Below are 20,706 nucleotides of genomic sequence, written 5' to 3'. Positions count from 1 at the left end.
AATTACGGGAGACCTTGGATTTATCTTTTAATGAGGAATATTCAACTCAGCAGCTGAGTCATACTGTTAAACTATAATCCTTTATAGTGCATTTGCCTCAGTTTGAATAGAGTAAAATGTGAAGGGGCTTTGAGAATAATGACCAGCATTACCAGAACATTTATCAACCTTTGGACATGCCATGGTACTTCTGAAATTACACACGTAGCCAGTTGACTGTTGGAGAAGAGAAAGGAAACAAATTGCTAGAAGAATTCAGTGGGTCAGGAAGCATCTCTGGAGGGACAAGGGATGTGTCGACATTTTGGGTCATGAAACTGCACCACATTAAGTGAGGGATCGAGAAAAGATGGCCAGTATACTGTTGGCAAGGTGTCTTTAAGAAAACCTTATCTGAACATTTCCCATGAGAATTTTGCCTGATCGAATTTGTGTCCATCTTCATGTTACTCATTAGTGTTTGAGCTTATGTCAGGTTAATTTAAGATGTGGACAACTGAGGGAATGAATTATTCCCCTTCGAATATATTCAATTACAGGTTTCCCCGCCATCCGAAGGTAGAGCATTCCTATGAAGTGGTTCGTAAGCCGGAATGTCATAAAGCGAAGAAGCAATTACCATTTATTTATATGGGAACATTTTGTGAACGTTCGCAGACCCAAAAATAACCTACCAAATCATGCCAAATAACACATGAAACCTAAAATAGCAGTAACATATAGTAAAAGCAGGAATGATATAGATACACAGCCCTATATAAAGTAGAAATACTTTCCCACAATCATTGCCGGCACCGTTCTCCGTAGCGAAAATCTCACACAAGCTCTCTCGGCAGAAAATCTCATGCAAGCACTGTTGGCAAAAACGCTCTCTCCAGTAATCTTTAAGCTATGAAGCTGCCAAATCACACCAAATAACGCATAAAAATACACAGCCTATATAAAGTAGAAATAATGTATGTACAGTGTAGTATCACTTGTGGGAATCGGGAAGACAGCTTGCCGAGCACACTGATGATGGTGTGTTAGGCTGAGTTGTCAGAGGTTGGAGTGGTGCAGTGGCTCCCACCCTCCGGGCAGCGAACTAATACCGATCCGTGAAGCATGCAGGGGTCCAGCGGTGGCCAGGAGGCACACAGCACATCTTTAAGAAAAAAGCCGAAATAAACATGCTAATTAATTAGGTGCCGCCCGGCATGTAAATGTTGGCCCAGATCTGGGCTGACAATTACGTGCCGGGCGGTACTGAATTAATTAGCATGTTTATTTCGGCTTTTTTCTTAAAGGTGTGCTATGTGCCTCCCAGCTACCGCTGCATTCTCCGCGAATCTGTATCTGTCCGCAGCCTGGGGGTTGGGGTGGTGGGACACTGAGATGTCATCTCATCGTCGTCTGTTTCCATTAGGGCGGACGGCTCATCTTCTCCTATGACTGCCTGCCTCGATGTCGAAGGACGAGGTTTGTCGTCTGCTGTGGCTGATGTGGAAGGCTTTCTTGACTGCTGAGCCTCGCGCATTTTTCTATCATACAGTTCTTTGTAAGCACTCAAACCATCTTGCAAATATGCCCTAGACCGACGTACCCTTTCAAAATTAAAGTCGTACTTTATCATTGCAGCGAAAATCTCATGCAGTTGCTTCACGTTCAGTTCCTGGACAACTTCACTTTCGCTACTGAATTCAGTTTCGATTGTTATCCTTTCCTCTTCCAATTGCATCAGCTCTTCATCTATCAGTTCTTGGTCATGGGATGCCAAAACCTCTTCAACATCATCTTTGTCAGCTTCCACAAGCCAAACTCACTTTGTCCTTACTTCGTTCACCACGATCGAAACGCTTAATTATGTCTAGTTTTATGCTGTGTAACACCCTTACGAGCTCTTTTAGGCTTTTCCGATACCTTCGAACTCATCTTGCAAACGACTGCTCACAGGCACGTGTTTAAGCAATGCCAGTGAGAATGACATTCCGAATCCGGGGGAGAGCAGCTGCTCGGGGTGCGCGGCGCGCTGCTTTTTTATCATGTGCTACTTTTTTCTCATGCACTGCTTTTTTTGCGTGCTGCCTTTCTTCATAACAGTGAAAACACCTTCTGTTAGCGAAAACAGGTAACTCGCATAGGTCTTTGGTTACAGTGAGGTTTTGTAAAGCGAACGTTCAAAAAGCGGGGGACACCTGTATATTAATAATATAGTGACGCACCTGTTGTTGAACTTGTGCTGCATGCCCACCTTTAGAAGTGTATCTGTCATTAGGTATGGAGATCAGACCTAATTACATTTTTGTAGATGTGCTATGCCAGGGCGCTCTATGGTTAATTAGAGCAAGGTGCCCCTGTTGTACAATAATTGTTCTGCATGAAGTACCAACAAACATTCTGCTTTCCAAAATGTTGATTGTGCCTGTGTGTTAACTTTGTGATTCGTTTATCACCAGTGTACCCAGATTCCTCTGAATACTAGAACTTTTCACTCTTCCATTATTTATGTACCTTTCCATTCTACTCAAGTGAGTGGCCTCACATTCTTAGAGTCATAGAGAAGCACAGCACAGAAACAGGCCCTTAGGCCATCTAGTTCATGCCAGAACCATATAAACTGCGTACTCCCATCAACCTGCACCAGGACCATAGCCCTTCATCTCCCTGCTATCCATGTACCTATCCAAACTTCATTTAATTGTTGGAATTGAGCTCCCATGTACCACATGCGCTGGCAGCTTGTTCCACACTCTCACAACCCTGTGAATGAAGAAGTTTCCCTTCATGCTCCCTTTGAACTTCTCCCTTTCACCCTTAACCCATGACCTGTGGTTGAAATCCCATCCAACCTCAATGGAAAAAGCCTGCTTGCATATACCCTCTCTATAGCCCTCATAATTTTGTACACCTCTGTCAGATCTCCTCTAATCTTCTACATTCTAAAGAATACAGTCCAAACCCATTCAATCTTTCTTATATCTCAAGACCTGCAGACCCAGCAATAGCCTGCAAATTTTCTCTGCAGTCTTTCAACTTTGTTTACATCTTTCTTGTAGGTAGGCAACCAAAGCAGTGCACAATGTTCCAAATTAGATCTCACCAATCTCTTACAAATTCAACATAACATCCTATCTTCTGTACTCATTACATTGATTTTTGAAGGCCAATGTGCCAAATACTTTCTTTACGACCCTATCTACCTGTGACACCACCTTCAACGAATTATGAACCTGTATTTCCAGATCCCTGTGCTCTACCGTACCAAATATTTGTATATCCAGTCCCTTAGAAATCCCTATCCAGTCCCTATCATTTCCTGTTTTCTGTTTCGTGCCCTTGTTAAACAGCAGAATGACATTGGCTATCCGCCATTCATCTGGTACCTCTCCTGTTGCTAAGGATATTTTAAATATCCTGCTAGGACACCGACAGTTTCTACATTTGCCTCCTGTAGGGTCTAAGACAGGGGTTCCCAACCTTTATTGCACCGCGGACCGGTTTAATATTGACAGTATTCTTGCGGACCGGCTGATTGGGGGGAGGGGGGGTGTTCAAGTACGGTTAAACTCACCTCATCGTGTCTTTTACAGTGAGAGTTGTCAACTTTCTCACTCCCAAATAAGGGACAAAAGTAGCAGTCAAATCCCGGGACACTTTACCCCAGGAAAGACTACCATGACCATGAAGCCTTGTGTGGGCACCTGTGTGCGCATGCGTGACGCACACGTGATGTGCGCATGGGCATACATGCCGATTTTTTTCCCCTCACAAATCAATTTTGTCGTCTTCTTCCCAACTATACTGTACATACATTATTTCTACTCTATATAGGCTGTGTATTTATCATATCATTCCTGCTTTTACTATATGTTAGTGTTATTTATTTTCAGTTTTATGTGTTATTTGTTTTCAGTTTTGTGTTATTTGATATGATTTGTTAGGCTATATTTTGGTTCTGGGAACATTAAAAAAATTTTCCCATATAAATTAATGGTAATTGCTTCTTCGCTTCACGCCATTCGGCACGAAAGGTTTCATAGGAACGCTCTACCTTAGCGGGGGAAATACCGGACAAACCAATTTAGCTCAATATACGCAAACATGAGGGTCCCGACGAAGGGTCTCGGCCCGAAACATCGACTGTACCTCTTCCTATAGATGCTGCCTGGCCTGCTGCGTTCACCAGCAACTTTTATGTGTGTAGCTCAATATACGGGATGTCCTGGCAAATACGGGATAGTTGGCAACCCTATGTTCAAGTTCAACAGTGCGTGACTGGGAATGAGGAAAGGTGCAGCTGATTCATATCGTTTTCTCACGGCCCGGTAGCAGATGCTTTGCGGCCCGGTACCAGTCCGTGGCCCGGTGGTTGGGGACTGCTGGTCTAAGAGAACACCTTGTCAGGCCCTGGGGATTTATCCATCCTGATTTGCAAACACCTCCTCCTCTGTAATCTGTACAGGGTCCATGAATTTGTTGCAACTTTGCCTCACTTTTATAGACTCTGTATCCATCTCCTGAGTAAATACAGATGCAAAGAATGCATTTAAGATCTCCCCCATATGTTTTGACACCACACATGGATTACCATTCTGGTCTTCCAGAAGACCAGTTTTGTCCTTTTCAATCCTTTCGCTCTTAACTTACCTGTAGAATCCCTTGGGATTCTCTTTCACCTTGTCTGCTTGAGCAACTTCATGCTTTCTTTTAGCCTTCCTGATTTCTTTCTTAAGTGTTCTCTTGCATTTTTTGTGCTCCATAAGGACCTCATTTGTGCCTATTTGCCTATACTTGCTCTGCATCTCCTTGTTTGTCTTTAGAGAGCTAGGTAGAAAGCTGAGAAGCAGGACCTCCTGGGTAGTAATTTCTGGATTGCTGCCTGTGCCACGCGCCAGTGAGGGTAGAAACAGGATGATTTGACAGAGAAATGCATGGCTGAGAAGCTGGTGAAGGGGGCAGGACTTCAGGTTCTTGGATAATTGGGATCTCTTCTTGGGGAGGTATGACCTGTTCAAAATTGACGGGTTGCACCTGAACCCAAGGGGGACCAATATTCTCGCGGGCAGGTTTGTTAGAGCTGTTGGGGAGGGTTTAAGCTAACTTGGCGGGGAGGTGGGAACCGGAGTGAAGGGACTCAGGATAGGACAGATGGTACAAGAGTAAAGATGGTGTGCAGTCAGATTGGCAGGAAGGGTACGCAGGTGATGGGACTTAGTTGCAGCGGACAGTATCAAATCATGCAGAGTCAGAAAGGTTAGCTAATACAGTACTCAAGGTATTGTATCTATATGTACATAGTATAAGAAATAAGGTGGATGATCTTGTTGCAGTATCACAGTTTGCCAGGTATGATGTTATGGTCATCACTGAATCTTGGCTGAAGGATGGTTGTAGTTGGGAGCTGAATGTCCATCTTATATTGGAGGGATAGGAAGGTAGAGAGAGGAGGTAGTGTGGCTCTACTGGTAAAGAATGGCATCAAATCAGTAGAAAGATGTGGCATAGGATTGGAAAATGTTGAATCCTTGTAGGTTGAGTTAAGAAACCGCAAGGGTAAAAGAATGTTCATGACAGTTATCTGCAGGCCTCCCAACAGTGGCTGGGAGGTAGATTTCAGGTTACAACAGGAAATAGAAAAGGTGAGTGAAAAGGGCAATGTTATGGTAGTCATGGGAGATTTTAACATGCAGGTCGATTGGGAAAATCAGGTTGGTAATGGCTCACAAGAGAGTGAGTTTGTTGAATGCCTAAGAGATAGCTTTTTAAAACAGTTTGTCGTTGAGCCTACTAGGGGATCAGCTGTACTGGATTGGGTGTTATGTAATGAACCAGAGGCGATTTGGGAGCTTAAGGTAAAAGAACCCTTAGGAACCAGTGATCACAATATGATTATGTTCAACTTAAGATTTAATAGGGAGAAAGTAAAGTCTGATGTAGCAGTATTTCAGTGGAGTAGGGAAATTACAGTGGCTTGAGAGAGGAGTTGGCCAAAGTAAATTGGTAGGAGCTGCTGGCAGAGATGTCAGCAGAGAAGCGATAGCGTGTGTTTCTGGGAAAAATGAGGAAGGTGCAGGACATGTGTATTTCAAAAATGAAGAAATACTGAAATGGTAAAATAATACAGCAGTGGCTGACAAGGGAAGCCAAAGCTATTGTAAAAGCAAAAGAAAGGGCATAAACAAGACAAAAATTAGTGGGAAAATAGAGGATTGGGAAGTTTTTAAAAACCTACAGAGAGCAACTAAATAAATTATCAGAAGGGGAAAGATTAAATATGAAAGCATGCTAACAAATAGTATCAAAGTGGATAGTAAAATTTTTTTCAAGTATGTTAAGAATAAATAGAAATGAGAGTGGATACAGGACCGCTGGAAAATGAGGCAGGAGAAATAATAATGGGAGACGAGATGATTGATGAACTAAATGAGTATTTTGCATTAGTCTTCACTGTGGAAGACACTAGCAGTCTGCCTCATGTTGTGTGTGAAGGAGGAGAAGTGGGTGCAGTTTCTGTTACAAGAGAGAAGGTGCTCAAAAAGCTGCAAGACTTAAAGGTAAATAAGTCACCTGGACCAGAGGAACTGCACCCAAGGATACTCAGAGGTAGCATTAGAGATTGTGGCAGCATTTCATAAATCATTGGACTCTGGCATGGTGGCCAGATGACTGGAGAATTGCAAATGTTATTCCACTCTTTAAGAAAGAAGGAAGGCAGCAAAAAGGAAATTATAGACCAGTTAGCCTGACCTCAGTGGTTGGGAAGATGTTGGAGTCAATTGTCAAGGATGAGGTGATGGAGTACTTGGTGAAACAGGACAAAGTCAGCATGGTTTCCTTCAGGGAAAATCCTGCCTGACGAACCTGTTGGAATTCTTTGAGGAGATTACAAGTAGGATGTTGTATATTTGGACTATTAGAAGGCCTTTGACGAGGCACCACACATGAGGCTGCATATCAAGTTAAGAGCCCATGGTATTACAGGAAAGTTACTAACAAGGTTGGAGCATTGGCTGATTGGTAGGAGGTAGCAAGTGGGAATAAAAGGATCCTTTTCTGGTTGGCTGCCAGTGACTAGTGGTGGTCCGCAGGAGTCGGTGTTGGGGCCACTTCTTTTTATGCTCTGTATAAATGATCTAGATAATAGAATAGATGACTTTGTTTCAAGTTTGTAGATGGTACGAAGATTGGTGGAGGGGCTGGTGATGTTGAGAAAACAGGTAGCATGCAGAAGGACTTGCAAGATTAGGAGAATGGGCAAGAAAGTAGCAAGTGAAATACAATGTTGGAAAATGCATGATCATGCACTTTGGTAGTAGAAATAAATGTGTGGATTATTTTCTAAACGGGGAGAAAATCCAGGAATCTGAGATGCAGAGGGACTTGGGAGTCCATGTGCAGAACACCCTGAAGGATGTGATGCTGAGGCTTTATAAGGCATTGGTGAGGCCACACCTTGAGTATTGTGAACAGTTTTGAGCCCCTCATCTTACTAAGATGTGCTGGCATTGGAGGGGGCCTAGAGGAGGTTCACAAGGATGATTCCAGGAACGAAAGGGTTATTATACAAGGAATGTTTGATGGCTCTAAGTATATGCTCACTGGAATTCAGAAGGCTGTGGGGGGGGGGGGGGGGGAATCTCTTCGAAATCTTTGGAATGTTGAAAGTCCAAGACAGAACATGTAGAAAGGATGTTTCCCATAGTGGGAGAGTCCAGGAGAAGAGGGAACAGCCTCAAGATAGGAGCACTGTTTCGAAACAGAGATGCGGAGAAATTTCTTCAGCTGAAGGGTGGAGAATTTGTGGAACTTGTTGCCACTTGCAGCTGTGGAGGCCAGATCGTTGGGTGTATTTAAGGCAGAGATTGGTAGGTTCTCGATTGGACATGGCATCAAAGGTTATGGGGAGAAGGTTGGGAACTGGGGTTGAGGAGGAGATAGAAAAAAAAGGATCAGCCAGACTCAATGGGCCAGATGACTGAATTCTGCCCCTGTGTCTTATGGTCTTATGGTCTAACTAGGGCCTCAGTATCTTTTATAAACCAGAGTTCTCTGCACTTGTTATCTTTACCTTTATTCTGAGAGGCATATAGAAGCTTTGTACTCTCAAAATTTTGTTTTTGAAGGTCACACTTTCCAAGTACATCTTTGCCAGAAAACAGCCTGTCCCAATCGTTGCCAGGTCATTTCTGATACCATCAAAATTGGTGTTTCTCCAATTTAGAATCTCAACCTGAGGACCAGACCTATCTTTTTGCATATTTATTTTGAAACTAATGCCATTGTGGTCACTGGATACAAAATGTTTCCCTGCACAAACTTCTATCACCCGCCCTGTCTCACTCCCTAATAGTAGATGCAGTATCACAGGTGCTCTTGGCGGGACTTCTCCAGACTAATGAAGGAAACTTTTCTGAACACATTTGACAAACTCTATCCCAAATAGTCCTTTTATAGTGTGGGATTCCCAGTCAATATGTGGAAAGTTAAAATCACCTACTATAACAACCTTGTGCTTGCAATGGTCTGCAAGACTTGTTACAAATTTGTTCCTCTAAATCCCTGGAACTGTTGGGTGGTCTGTAATATAGCTCCATTAATGTAATCATACCTTTCTTATTTCTCAGTTCCACCCATATAATGCCTCAATAGTCGAGTTCTCCAGTCTCTGCTGACGGAGCACTGCTGTGACATTTTCCCTGAGTAATAATGCCACTCCTCGTCCTTTAATCCCTCCTGCTCCGTCATGTCTAAAACAATGGAACCCTGGAATATTGTGCTGCCAGTCCTGCCCCTCCTGCAACCAAGTCTCACTTATGGCAACAAAGTCACAATTCCAGGTCCGTGCTTTGAGCTCATCTGCCTTCCCTACGATACTTCTTACATTGAAATATACTCAGCTCAGGACACTAGTTGCACCATGCTCAGCCGTTTGATTCCTGACTTTGTCTGAGGTCTTAACAACATCTGCCTCTACAACCTCTCCACTAAATGTTCTGGCACTCTGGTTCCCATCCCTCTGCAACTCTAGTCTAAACCGTACTGTGCAGCATAAGCAAACCTTCCTGCTAGGATATTAGTTCCTCTCCAGTTCAGGTGCAAACTGCCCCTTCTATACAGGCCCCCCCTTCCTTGGAAGAGAGCCCAATGATCCAGATATCTTGTGCCCTCTCTCCTAACCCAACTTCTTAGCCACATGTAAAACTATAATCTTCCTTGTTCTGGCCTCGCTAGCATGTCGCATGGGTAGTAATCCTGAGATTACAACCTTGAAGTTCCTGCCCTTTAGTTTAGCACCTAACCCCCTGAACTTCCTATGCAGAATGTCATCACTCATGCTTCTAGTGTCATTGGTACCTGCATGGACCACAACCTCTGGCATTTAAGAATCCCCTCCCACTTAATGCTGAGGATTTGAAACGAGATGTCCTGGACCCTGGCACTCAGGAGGTAACCTACCATTCGGGAATCTTGTTCTCATCCAAAGAACCTCCTGTCCATTCTCCTAACTAATGAATCCCTATCACCACAACGTGCCTCTTCTCCCCCCCATCCCTTTTGAGTCACAGAGCCAGACTCAGTGTCAGAGACCCAGTCACTGTGGCACTGTGACTTTCCTCTGTTCGGTTATTCCCCCCCTCCCAACAGTGTCCAAAGTGGTATACCTGTTGTTGAGGGGGATGGCCACATGGGTACTCGGCACTGGCTCCTTCACCTCTTTCCCCTTCCTGGCTGTCACAGTTTCCTGTGTCCTGCATCTTTGAGTGTAACTACCTCTCTGTATGTCCTATCTATCACCCCTGAGCCTCTCGAATGATCCGAAGTTTATCCGGCTCCAGCTCCTTAACGCAGATTGTTAGAAGCTGCAGCTGGATACAGTTCTCGCAGTTGTAGTCATCAGGGACACTGGAGGTCTCTCTGCCTGCCCACATCCCGCAAGAGGAGCATTCAACTCACCTGACTGGCATCACTACTGTCCTAACTGTGCAGGTATAAAGAAAAGGAGGAAAAAAAAACTTAACCCCAGAGCTTTTCTTTGCTTTCTTTGATTGAAGCCTTGAAGAGCTATAACCTCAAGATTACCGCTCAGACAATGGCCGCTGTAATGATAGCCACTGTACTTGCTTTGCCTTCCTTTAATTTGCTCTTGCTAATCAATCCCAAACGCCAATTGGTCAAAAGCTCAGTGCACTGCTGCAACCCACTGCTGCCTTTTTCTACTTAAGCAGTGGACCTGAGTGAAATCCCCTCCTCTCAGTCTTTTGATGTCTGGATCTGTTGCTGGCCAAAGCGCAATTGTGCATAGTATTTTCTTTTTCCCATTCATTTCTGCATATACCCATGAAATTTTGATACCGCCAGGACATTCTTATGATAATTCATAGATTTCCTTGCCTTTTAAATAATTCCATCATTGTAATATGGTTATCAAATATGAATTGTTCTTGGTGAGAATTACAATGATAAAATTACAATGGCTAAATGACCACCACCTTTACAAATCAAAACTATGCTGCTGTCTGGAAGAATGATCTGAACAGTTATGTTATCCTTTGTAAATATTTGTTTTAAGTGTCCACCCAGTTTTCCTTTAGAAGTTCTAATGATTAAGTTTTTACCACCAATTCAGGAAGATAATGCTGTTTGTGTAATAAACAAAACACTGAAATCTGTGTCACTTTTTGTCAAAGTTTCAATTCTGTCTCTGATGTCTCTGATGGGATGGCTTTTCTTATATACCCTATGAAATCTAATTATGATTTGTCCACATCATTATCTCTTCACCCTGTTTGTTCCAAGGGCAATAACCTGAGCTTTGCCAATCTAATCTGTCTTCCTGGAACTATTCCAGTATTTCTTCGTTGTATGTTCTTTCAACTTCTTCTACACTCTTTTTAAGATGCAGTGACCAGAGTTGGACCCAGTGCAAATTCCCTGCTTTTGTATTTTAGTCTGGTTTTTGAATCATATAAATTCACATGCTTTACTTGTCATTCTCAAAATGCCCTGCTAATGTAATGACAGGAAATCTTCAGCCTCTTGAGTAATAACTGAAAAAGATATTATAGAATGGTTGACAGATTTCATTACATGCACTGTACACTTTCAATCTGAACAGTTTTGGTCTGTAAACGCACTTTATTCCAAAGTTACTCTTTTATAGTATGTTGTTAAATAATCCTAAATTCGTGAGTAAAAATATATGGGATGTTAAATTTGATTTTGGTACACTTTAATGACTTATTAATTCAACAATTTTATTGCAACATAAGCTATACACAACAGATACAACTGTTCCCACCTGGCAGATGAATCAGGAAATATAATGGTAAAGGAGTGAAGGGTAATACTGTACATAATTCAAAATTTGTAGGAATCTGTTATACTTAACCATTTCACAGTAGAACAAGTGGACCATTTAGACCCTCGAGTCTTGTATAGAATTAGAGCTGATCCTCAAATTCACTTTTCTGTCCCTTTCACGTAATACTTAATTTTAGAGAGCCATAGAGTAGCACAGCACAAATAGGCCCTTTGGCCCATGCCATCCAAGGTGCTGCTCACTTAAGCCAATTATATTTGCCCACATTTGGCCCATATTCCTCTCAATGTTTCCTATCCATGTACCCGTACAAGTATCTTTTGAAATACTGCAGGGAGATGCAGAACTGCTGTGTATTCTGTTTCACCGAAACCTTGCTCTCCCCTGCCACCCCCGACTGTGCCATTTGACTGGAGAGATTTTCGATCCATTGGATGGACCGCACGGCGTCTTCGGGCAAGACGAGGGGAGGTGGTGTCTTGCCTACTGATCAACACTGCGTAGTGCTCGGACACAGTGGCACTGACAAACTCCTGCAGCCCGGAGCTGGAACACCTGTCGGCGAAGTGTCATCCCTACTATCTGCCACGGGAATTCACCTCGGTCATACTGACAGCGGTCTACATTCCCCCCGAGGCGGACGTGGAGTGTGCTCTGTACATACTGTATGCCAACATCAGAGAACTTGAGACCATTACAGCCGGGGTCTTTATCCAGCCCAACCTCAGAAAGGCGCTGCCAAAGTTATACCAACATGTCTCCTGCCCCACTAGAGGCGCAAATATACTTGACCACTGCTACACAGCAGTCAAGGATGCTTACCATTCCGTCCCACGACCTCACTTCGGAAAATCGGACCAGCAGGCCGTACTCCTCCTCCTGGCTTACAAACGGAAACTGAAGCGGGAGGTCACGGTGTCAAAAGTGGTGTCTCATTGGACGGAGGAAACGGATGAGGTCCTCCATGACTGCTTTGAATCAGTGGACTGGTTAGTATTCAAGCACTCGGCAGCTAACCTCTACAACTTCACGGACTCTCACGGACTTTATCTGGAAATGCACAGAGAACTGTCTGTCTCGCAAGACGATCCGGTTATTCCCTAACCGGAAACCTTGGATGAATTATGAGGTCCGGTCCCTTTTGAAGGCTAGAGCCGCGGCTTTTAGGTCCAAGGATACCCGTCACTACATGGAATCCAGGAATGAACTCCGGAAAGCCATTAAGGGCGCCAAGAGGCAATATCGAGCCAAGTTGGAAGCCCAGGCTAACCAGAGGGATGCCGGTAGACTATGGCAGGGTCTCAATGAGATCACTGGGCACAAAGAAAAGGCTGGGAATATCAATAACTGTAGCGCTTCTCTTCCTGACAAGCTTGACGTATTCTACGCAAGATTCGAACAGAAGAGGAGCGTCCCACTCCTTCTGGATGAACCGGACCTGGTGGCATCGAGATTCATCGTCACCGAGGAGGACGTTAGAAGGGCCTTCCTGAAGATAAATCCAAGGAAGACGACGGGCCCAGATGGCGTCCCGGGATGGGTTCTCCGGGGTTATGCAAGCAAGCTAGCTGGAGTGTTTGCTGACATCTTCAACTGCTCCTTGCTTCAGTCTAAGATCCCCTTGTGTTTTAAGAAGGCAACGATAATCCTGGTGCCGAAGAAGAGCAAGGTGGCATGCCTGAATGACTATCGACCTGTGGCTCTGACATCAATTGCTGTGAAGTGCTTCGAGCGATTGATTCAACCACATCAACCACAGTCTACCAGTCAACCGCAACGCTTTGCAGTTCCCCTACCAGAGCAACAGCTCAACGGCAGATGCTGTCTCTCTGGCCCTACATTCCTCCTTAGAACACCTGGAGAATAAAGACGCATATGTAAGGCTCCTTTTCATTGACTACCGCTCTCCCTTTAATACCATCATTCCAAATAAACTGATTCCTAAGCTCCAGAACCTGGGCCTTAGCACTCAGATCTGCAGCTGGATCTTCAACTTCCTCACAGACAGGACCCAGGCTGTAAAAATAGGGGACAAGCTCTCCTCTACAATCACTCTGAGCACCGGTGCCCCACAAGGTTGTGTACTCAGCCCCCTGCTGTACTTACTGTACACCCACGATTGTGTAGCCAAGTTTCCATTGAACTCAATATATAAGTTTGCTGATGATACCACAATTGTAGGCCATATCTCGGGTAATGATGAGTTTGAGTACAGAGAGGAAATTAAGAACCTGGTGGCATGGTGCGAAGACGATAACCTATCCCTCAACGTCAGCAAGACAAAGGAATTGATTGTTGACTTCAGAAGTAGCGGACCGCATGACCCAATTTACATCGGTGGTGCGCAAGTGGAACAGGTCAAAAGCTTTAAGTTCTTTGGGGTCAATATCACAAATGACCTGACTTGGTCCAACCAAGCAGACTCCACTGCCAAGAAGGCCCACCAGCGCCTTTACTTCCTGAGAAAGCTGAAAAAATTTGGCCTGTCCCCTAAAACCCCACTAATTTTTATAGATGCACCGTAGAAAGCATTCTTCTAGGGTGCATCACAACCTGGTATGGAAGTTGTCCTGTCCAAGACCAGAAGAAGCTGCAGAAGATTGTGAACACAGCCCAGCACATCACACAAACCAATCTTCCATCCTTGGACTCACTTTACACCGCACGCTGTTGGAGCAGTGCTGCCAGGTTAATCAAGGACACGACCCACCCAGCCAACACACTCTTCGTCCCTCTTCCCTCCGGGAGAAGGCTCAGGAGCTTGAAGACTCGTATAGCCAGATTTGGGAGCAGCTTCTTTCCGACTGTGATAAGACTGCTGAACGGATCCTGACCCAGATCTGGGCCGACCCTCCAAATATCCAGACCTGCCTCTCGGTTTTTTGCACTACCTTACTTCCCTTTTTTATTTTCTATTCATGATTTATAATTTAAATTTTTATTATTTACTATCGATTTGTACTCCAGGGAGCGCGAAGTGCAGCATGAAATATCTCTGTGATGACTGTACTCTCTAGTATCAATTGTTTGACGACAATAAAGTATAAAGTAAAAATCTTGTTATTGTACTTACTTCAGTCACTTCCTCGGGTAGCTTGTTCCATATTTCCACCAACATTTACATGAAAACTCCTTGGGTATCCTTTAAATTTTTCCCCTTTCGCCTTAAACCGATGCCTAGGTTTTGATTCCCAGGGGGAAGAAGACAGGGTGAAAGCACACTGTCTCTGTCCCTTGTGACTTTATACATCTCTGTAAGATCATCTCTCAATCTTCTACATTTCAAGGAATGAAGTCCTAGCCAGAGCTATTCTTAAAACGTTGCGTGTGCCTGTGCTACCTTCATGATGGATGGCACGTTCTCAAGGCATCGCCTTTTGAAGATGTCCTATGTGATGGGGAGACTAGTGCTTATGAAGGAGCTGGCTGAGTCTCTGGCCCTCTTCAGCTTTTCTGATCCCATGCATTGGCGCCTCCATATCAGATGGTATAGACACTTCTGGTTGCCACACTTCAAGAGGGCTGTGTGATAGTTAAAGAGTGAAAAGCTGTGCCGAAGTGATTCACCAGGATGTTACCTGGAATGGGCAGCTTTATTTATCAGGAGAGATTGGACTGCCTAGATTATTCTCACTAGAATTTAGGAGGTTGTGTAATGACAATGCAGAGATTTATTAAATCATGAAGGGCATCGCATGGGTTGTCAGTTTTTGTCCCAAGTGGGGGGGGGGCAGGGTCTCAAACTAGAGGGCATAGGTTAAAAATGGTCTGTGGGAAAATCACCAAGGGTAGTTGTTACATACAAAAAGAGCTGCTAAGGAATAGTGAGATGCAGATATAGTTATGATATTCAAAAGGTCTTAGAGAGCTCTTTGGATAGGAAAGATGTAGAGGGATATGACTTCATTGTGAACAATTGGGATTAATATAAATTGACATTGTGGTCAACATAGATGAGTTGAGCTTAAGGGTTTGTTTCTGTGCTGTACAAGTCTTCGGCTCTGTTGCCCCATTTTGAACAGCTTTTAAATATTATTGTTGATAATATTTTTTTAAATTGTAGAAGTAATGCTTTTGCAGTTAACAGAACTGGTCGTCGAGCTGTGCGTACTCCAAAACTCCAGCATAAGATTTTGGGTTGAGTTGCCTTCCTGTGCTCTAGGAGCTCTTTTTCCCCTTCAGATCAAACAATTTATATGCACCTCAGGCCAGTTAAATAGGCCATTATGTGTGGACCTGATAGCTACAGATGTGAGGAAACTAAATGTCAATTTAAGGTGGGAGAACTGGGATGCAATATCAGAGCCAGTGTAAGTTTTCTGCAGCTTAGTGACACTAATTTATTAATTCATTTTCACAAGCACAAGCATTCCTTCATGTATCGTCATTTGTGAACATTATCACCACCCTCTTGTAAGATCTCTTTGAACTGTTGATGAAATCTAGTCAACCCTCCTGCAGCTTCAAGTTGAGACAAGAACCTATTACCTTTTGAGATTACCTCTTAGTTTATTATTGTCAATACCAGGGTATAGTAAAAAGCTTGTCTGGCATTCTGTTCATACAGATCAGATTATTACATGGCGCATTGAGGTAGATTAAGGTAAAACAATTATAATGCAAAATAAAGTGCAACAGGTACATAGAACAGAGAAAACCTACAGCATAATACAGACCCTTCGGCCCACAAAGCTGTGCCGAACATGTCCTTGCCTGAGAAATTACCTAAGGTTACCCATAGCCCTCTATTTTTCTGAACTCCGTACACCTGTCCAGGAGTCTCTTTAAAGACCCTATCGTATCCACCTCCACCACCATCGCCGGCAGCCCATTCCACGCACTCATCACTCTCTGCGTAAAAATAAAACAAACAACAACAACTTATCCCTGACATCTCCTCTGTACCTATTTCCAAGCACCTTAAAACTGCCTTCTCATGCTAGCCATTTCAATCCTGGGAAAAAGCCTCTGACTGTCCACATGATCAATGCCTCTCATTATCTTGTACACCTCTATCAGGTCACCTCTCATCCTCCGTCGCTCCAAGGAGAAAAGGCCGAGTTCAATCAACCTATTCTCATGAGGCATGGTTTCCACATCAGTGAGGCGACCAGAACTGAGCACAGTACTCCAGGTGGGGTCTGACCAGGGTCCTATATAGCTGCAACATTACCTCTCGGCTCCTAAACTCAATCCCACAATTGGTGAAGGCCAATGCACTGTAAGCTTTCTTAACCACAGAGTCAACCTGCGCAGCAGCTATGGACTTGGACCCCAAGATCCCCCTGATCCTCTACACTGCCAAAAGTCTTACCACTAATACTATATTGTGTCATCATATTTGACCTACCAAAATGGACTACCTCACACTTAATCTGGGTTGAACTCCATCTGTTACTTCTCAGCTCAGTTTTACAGCCAATCAATGTCCCGCTGTAACCTCTGACAGCCCTCCCACACTATCCACAACACCTCCCTTTGTGTCATCAGCATATTTACAAACCCATCCCTCCACTTCTTCATTCAGGTCATTTATAAAAATCACAAAGTGTTGGGGTCCCAGAACAGATCCCTGAGGCACACCACTGGTGACCGACCTCCATTCAGAATATGACCCGTCTACAACCACTTTTTGCCTTCTGTGGGCAAGCCAATCCTGGATCCACAAAACAATGTCCCCTTGGATCCCATGCCTCCTTACTTTCTCAATAAGCCTTGCATGGGGTACCTTGTCAAATTCTTTGCTGAAATCCATATACACTACATCTACTGCTCTACCTTCATCAATGTGTTTAGTCACATCCTCAAAAAAAATTCAATCAGGCTGGTAAGGCATGACCTGCCTTGTCAAAGCCAATGCTGACTATTCCTAATCATATTATGGCTCTCCAAATGTTCATAAATCCTGCCTCTCAGGATCTTCTCCATCAACTTACCATCCACTGAAGTAAGACTTGCTAGTCTGTAATTTCCTGGGCTATCTCTGCTCCCTTTCTTGAATAATGGGACAACATCCGCAACTCTCTAATCCTTTGGAACCTCGCCTGTACCCATTGATGATGCAAAGATCATCACCAGAGGCTCAGCAATCTCCTCCCTCGCCTCCCACAGTAGCCTGAGGTACATCCCATCCAGTCCCGGTGACTTATCCAATTTGATGCTTTCCAAAAGCTTCTGCACATCCTCTTTCTTAATATCTACATACTCAAGCTTTTCAGTCCGCTGTAAATCATCCCTACACAATCGCCAAGATCAGTTGTGAATGCTGAAGCAAAAAACTCATTAAGTACCTCTGCTATCTCCTCCGGTTCCATGCACACTTTTTCACTGTCACACTTGATTGGTCCTATTCTCTCATGTCTTATCCTCTTGCTCTTCACATACTTGTAGAATGCCTTGTGGTTTTCCTTAATCTTGTCGGTCAAGGCCTTCTCATGGCCCCTTCTGGCTCTCCTCATTTCTTAAGCTCCTTCCTGCTAGCCTTATAATCTTCTAGATCTCTATCATTACCTAGCTTTTTGAACCTTTTGTAAGCTTTTCTTTTCTTCTTGACTAGAATTACAACAGCCTTTGTACACCATGGTTCCTGTACCCTACCATCCTTTCCCTGTCTCATTGGAACGTTCCTATGCAGAACTCCACACAAATATCCCCTGAACATTTGCCACATTTCTTCTGTATATTTCCCTGAGAACATGTGTTTCCAATTTATGCTTCCAAGTTCCTGCCTGATAGCCTCATATTTCCCCTTACTCCAATTAAATGCTTTCCTATCCCTCTCCAATGCTGTGGTAAAGGAGATGGAATTGTGAATGCTATCTCCAAAATGCTCTCCCACTGAGAGACCTGACACCTGATCAGGTTCATTTCCCAATACCAGATCAAGTACAGCCTCTCCTCTTGTAGGCTTATCTACATATTGTGTCAAGAAACCTTCTTGAACACACTTAAACTCCACCCCATCTAAACCTCTCGCTCTAGGGACATGCCAATCGTTTTTGGGAAATTAAAGTCTCCCACCACGACAACCCTGTTACTATTCCATAGGTACTATTGAAAAAGTGCATTGCAGGTAAACAAGGTGTTAGGTCATGGTGACGAGGTAGATGGTGAGGTCAAGAACCCATCTCAATCCACAGGAGAATCATTTAGTAGCCTTACAACTATGGAGCAGAAACTGTCTGAGCCTGGTCATGCATACTTTCAGGGTTTTGTATCTTCTGCCTGATGGGAGAGGAGAAAATAGACAATTTCTGAGATGGATAGGGCCTTTGATTTTGCTGGCTGCTTTACTGAGGCAGCAAGAATTGCAGACAGGGTTAAAAGAGGGGAGGTTGGATTCCATTATGTATCCACAACTCTTTGCAGTTTTTTGTGGTCATCTGCAGTGCAGTTGACATACAAGCTATTATGTATTGAAATCGAATGCTTTCAATGGTACATCAATTAATAATTGGTATAGATCAAAAGCCTCCTGAAGAAGTAGAGTTGTTGATGAGCTTCTGTGGCCACGACATCTGCATAGTTGGACCAGGGCAGGTGATGTTCACTCCTAGGAATTTGAAACTTTCAACCCCCTCAACCTCAACACCATTGGTGTAGATAGAATACAGCTCCCCTACCTGAAGTCAATAACCAGCTTGTCTGTTTAAGGTTGTTTCGTGACACCATGTTACTAAGATCTCTTAACTCCTTCCTATCTTCAGACTCATTGTTTGAAATGTAGCTCACTGCAGTGCAAACTTGTAGATGGAGTCAGAGTGAAATCTAGGCACGCAATTATGAATGCACAGGGAGCAGAGAAGGGGTCAGAGGCACAATATTATGCATAACCATTATTGAGAGCAATTGTAGTGGAGGTGTTGCTGTCTTTTCTGTTTGGCCGTGCTCTGTTAGTAAGTCAAGGATCCATTTGGAGAGGGAGGTGCTGACTCTTAGGGCACAGAGCTTCATGATGAATTTATGGTGTTGAAGATGATGCTGTAGTCAACAAAAATAGTCTGACGTAGGTGTTTTACTGACATTTAAGAGCAGCAGTGGTTAAAAAAAATTGGGGTATTGGTACCACGACATCTACAAGTAGTTTCCCATTTCAAACAGAGGTTTACAGCTGTTGTTATAGAGGAAGAAAATGCACCTTTTGTACAATCTGTATTTTTCAAAGTCTTCTCTTTGCTGGGCCATGCATTGCTGTTCCCATCAAATATATGGAGTTTGGACATCTTCACAGTATTTGATAAGCAAAGAGAAAATGTATCAGTGTTTTAATGGTTGCATTACTTTTATAAAGTTTTTATGTTCAACCAATATGAGTCCCTTTTCATAAATGGAAATTAGCTCTGAAGCAGAAATTTCACAACAGGTATTCTATAATGTTAGTTTGCCAGATAACATTCACTGTTAACTCAAGAAATCCTAACATTACTCTGGATGTAGAAGTGTCTTGGGAAGTGCCTTGAACACATCCACCTGCTGATTGTTTATAGTTATTTGTATAAGTTAATTCTCAAAGTTTTAGTTGTTGCCTAGAAGTTCTGAAATGTTTTGATTTTATGATGTGTCATAAATTGGATGTTTTTAAATATTATTTGGGGCTGGAGACAAGGATTCTTTCACTCTGAAGTATATATCTGTACTGCTGGATGGGCTAGGGATTATTTTGTTCTAACTACCAATAAAACTCATATGATTTAAACCACTGCTCACATTTTCACATCTATCTCATCTTTCTCTTTCTGTACAGAAAATGCCAGAAGGGTCGGAGGACTGTAGGCACTGGCAGGCCCATTGACATCCATCCCCTGTAACTGTTTCAGTAATTCATCCAATCCTGACCATGGCACAAGGGAGCCAACAGATTGATATTCAGGTGCTGCATGATCTCCGGCAGCGCTTCCCTGAGATCCCAGAAGGAGTGGTGTCTCAGTGCATGCTGCAGGTACTGTTTAAAATAGGACGTATCAGCTGCTCAATACTTTTTACATTATAAAGCAGCAAAGGAACAGTTTGATTTATTTGTATGTTATTCATGCAGATTTAAAAGTAATTGCATAGTTGCAAATTAATGTTCCCTAAAAAATTCAGGTGGATATGCTGCACCCATAGTTATTGGATTGATTACAAGGACCTTCAGCTTATGGGCTTGACAATGCTTTCATTATAATTTGAGTTAAAAACACTACCTTTAACCAAAAAAAAATGTTGAATTAGTGCACCTTTGAATATTTTTGCTAACCAACTTGCCTTAGGCATTCTAATATGCAGCCCTTTTTCAGACTTGTACATGTTACATTTTACATCAGTCGAACCATATTTTATAGTATGTTTTAACAACTATTGAATGTTGTATGAAATTATTTTAAGATAGTGTATAAATTGTTCGATGCTATTAGGAGCACGATTTGTTC

At 43.2% G+C, this 20,706-nt stretch overlaps 1 protein-coding gene across 8 annotated transcripts in view; it reads left to right on the top strand.

Moving 5' to 3' along the window:
- Nucleotides 1–20,706, top strand: part of tab3 (TGF-beta activated kinase 1 (MAP3K7) binding protein 3) — a 132,280-nt gene that overhangs the window by 45,337 nt on the left and 66,237 nt on the right. For all 8 annotated transcript variants that reach the window (XR_011886341.1, XR_011886340.1, XR_011886339.1 and 5 more), the window contains one exon: nt 20,043–20,237. Coding sequence is in view for 5 of the 8 variants with exons in the window: in XM_072260547.1 (XP_072116648.1) it covers nt 20,136–20,237 (102 nt within the window). In the remaining 3 variants the exon portion in view is untranslated. The remainder of the gene's footprint in view (nt 1–20,042; nt 20,238–20,706) is intronic.

Source organism: Mobula birostris, chromosome 6 (assembly GCF_030028105.1).
Source record: "Mobula birostris isolate sMobBir1 chromosome 6, sMobBir1.hap1, whole genome shotgun sequence".
Classification (NCBI taxonomy): domain Eukaryota; kingdom Metazoa; phylum Chordata; class Chondrichthyes; order Myliobatiformes; family Myliobatidae; genus Mobula; species Mobula birostris.
This window is presented reverse-complemented; position numbering and strand designations above follow the sequence as displayed.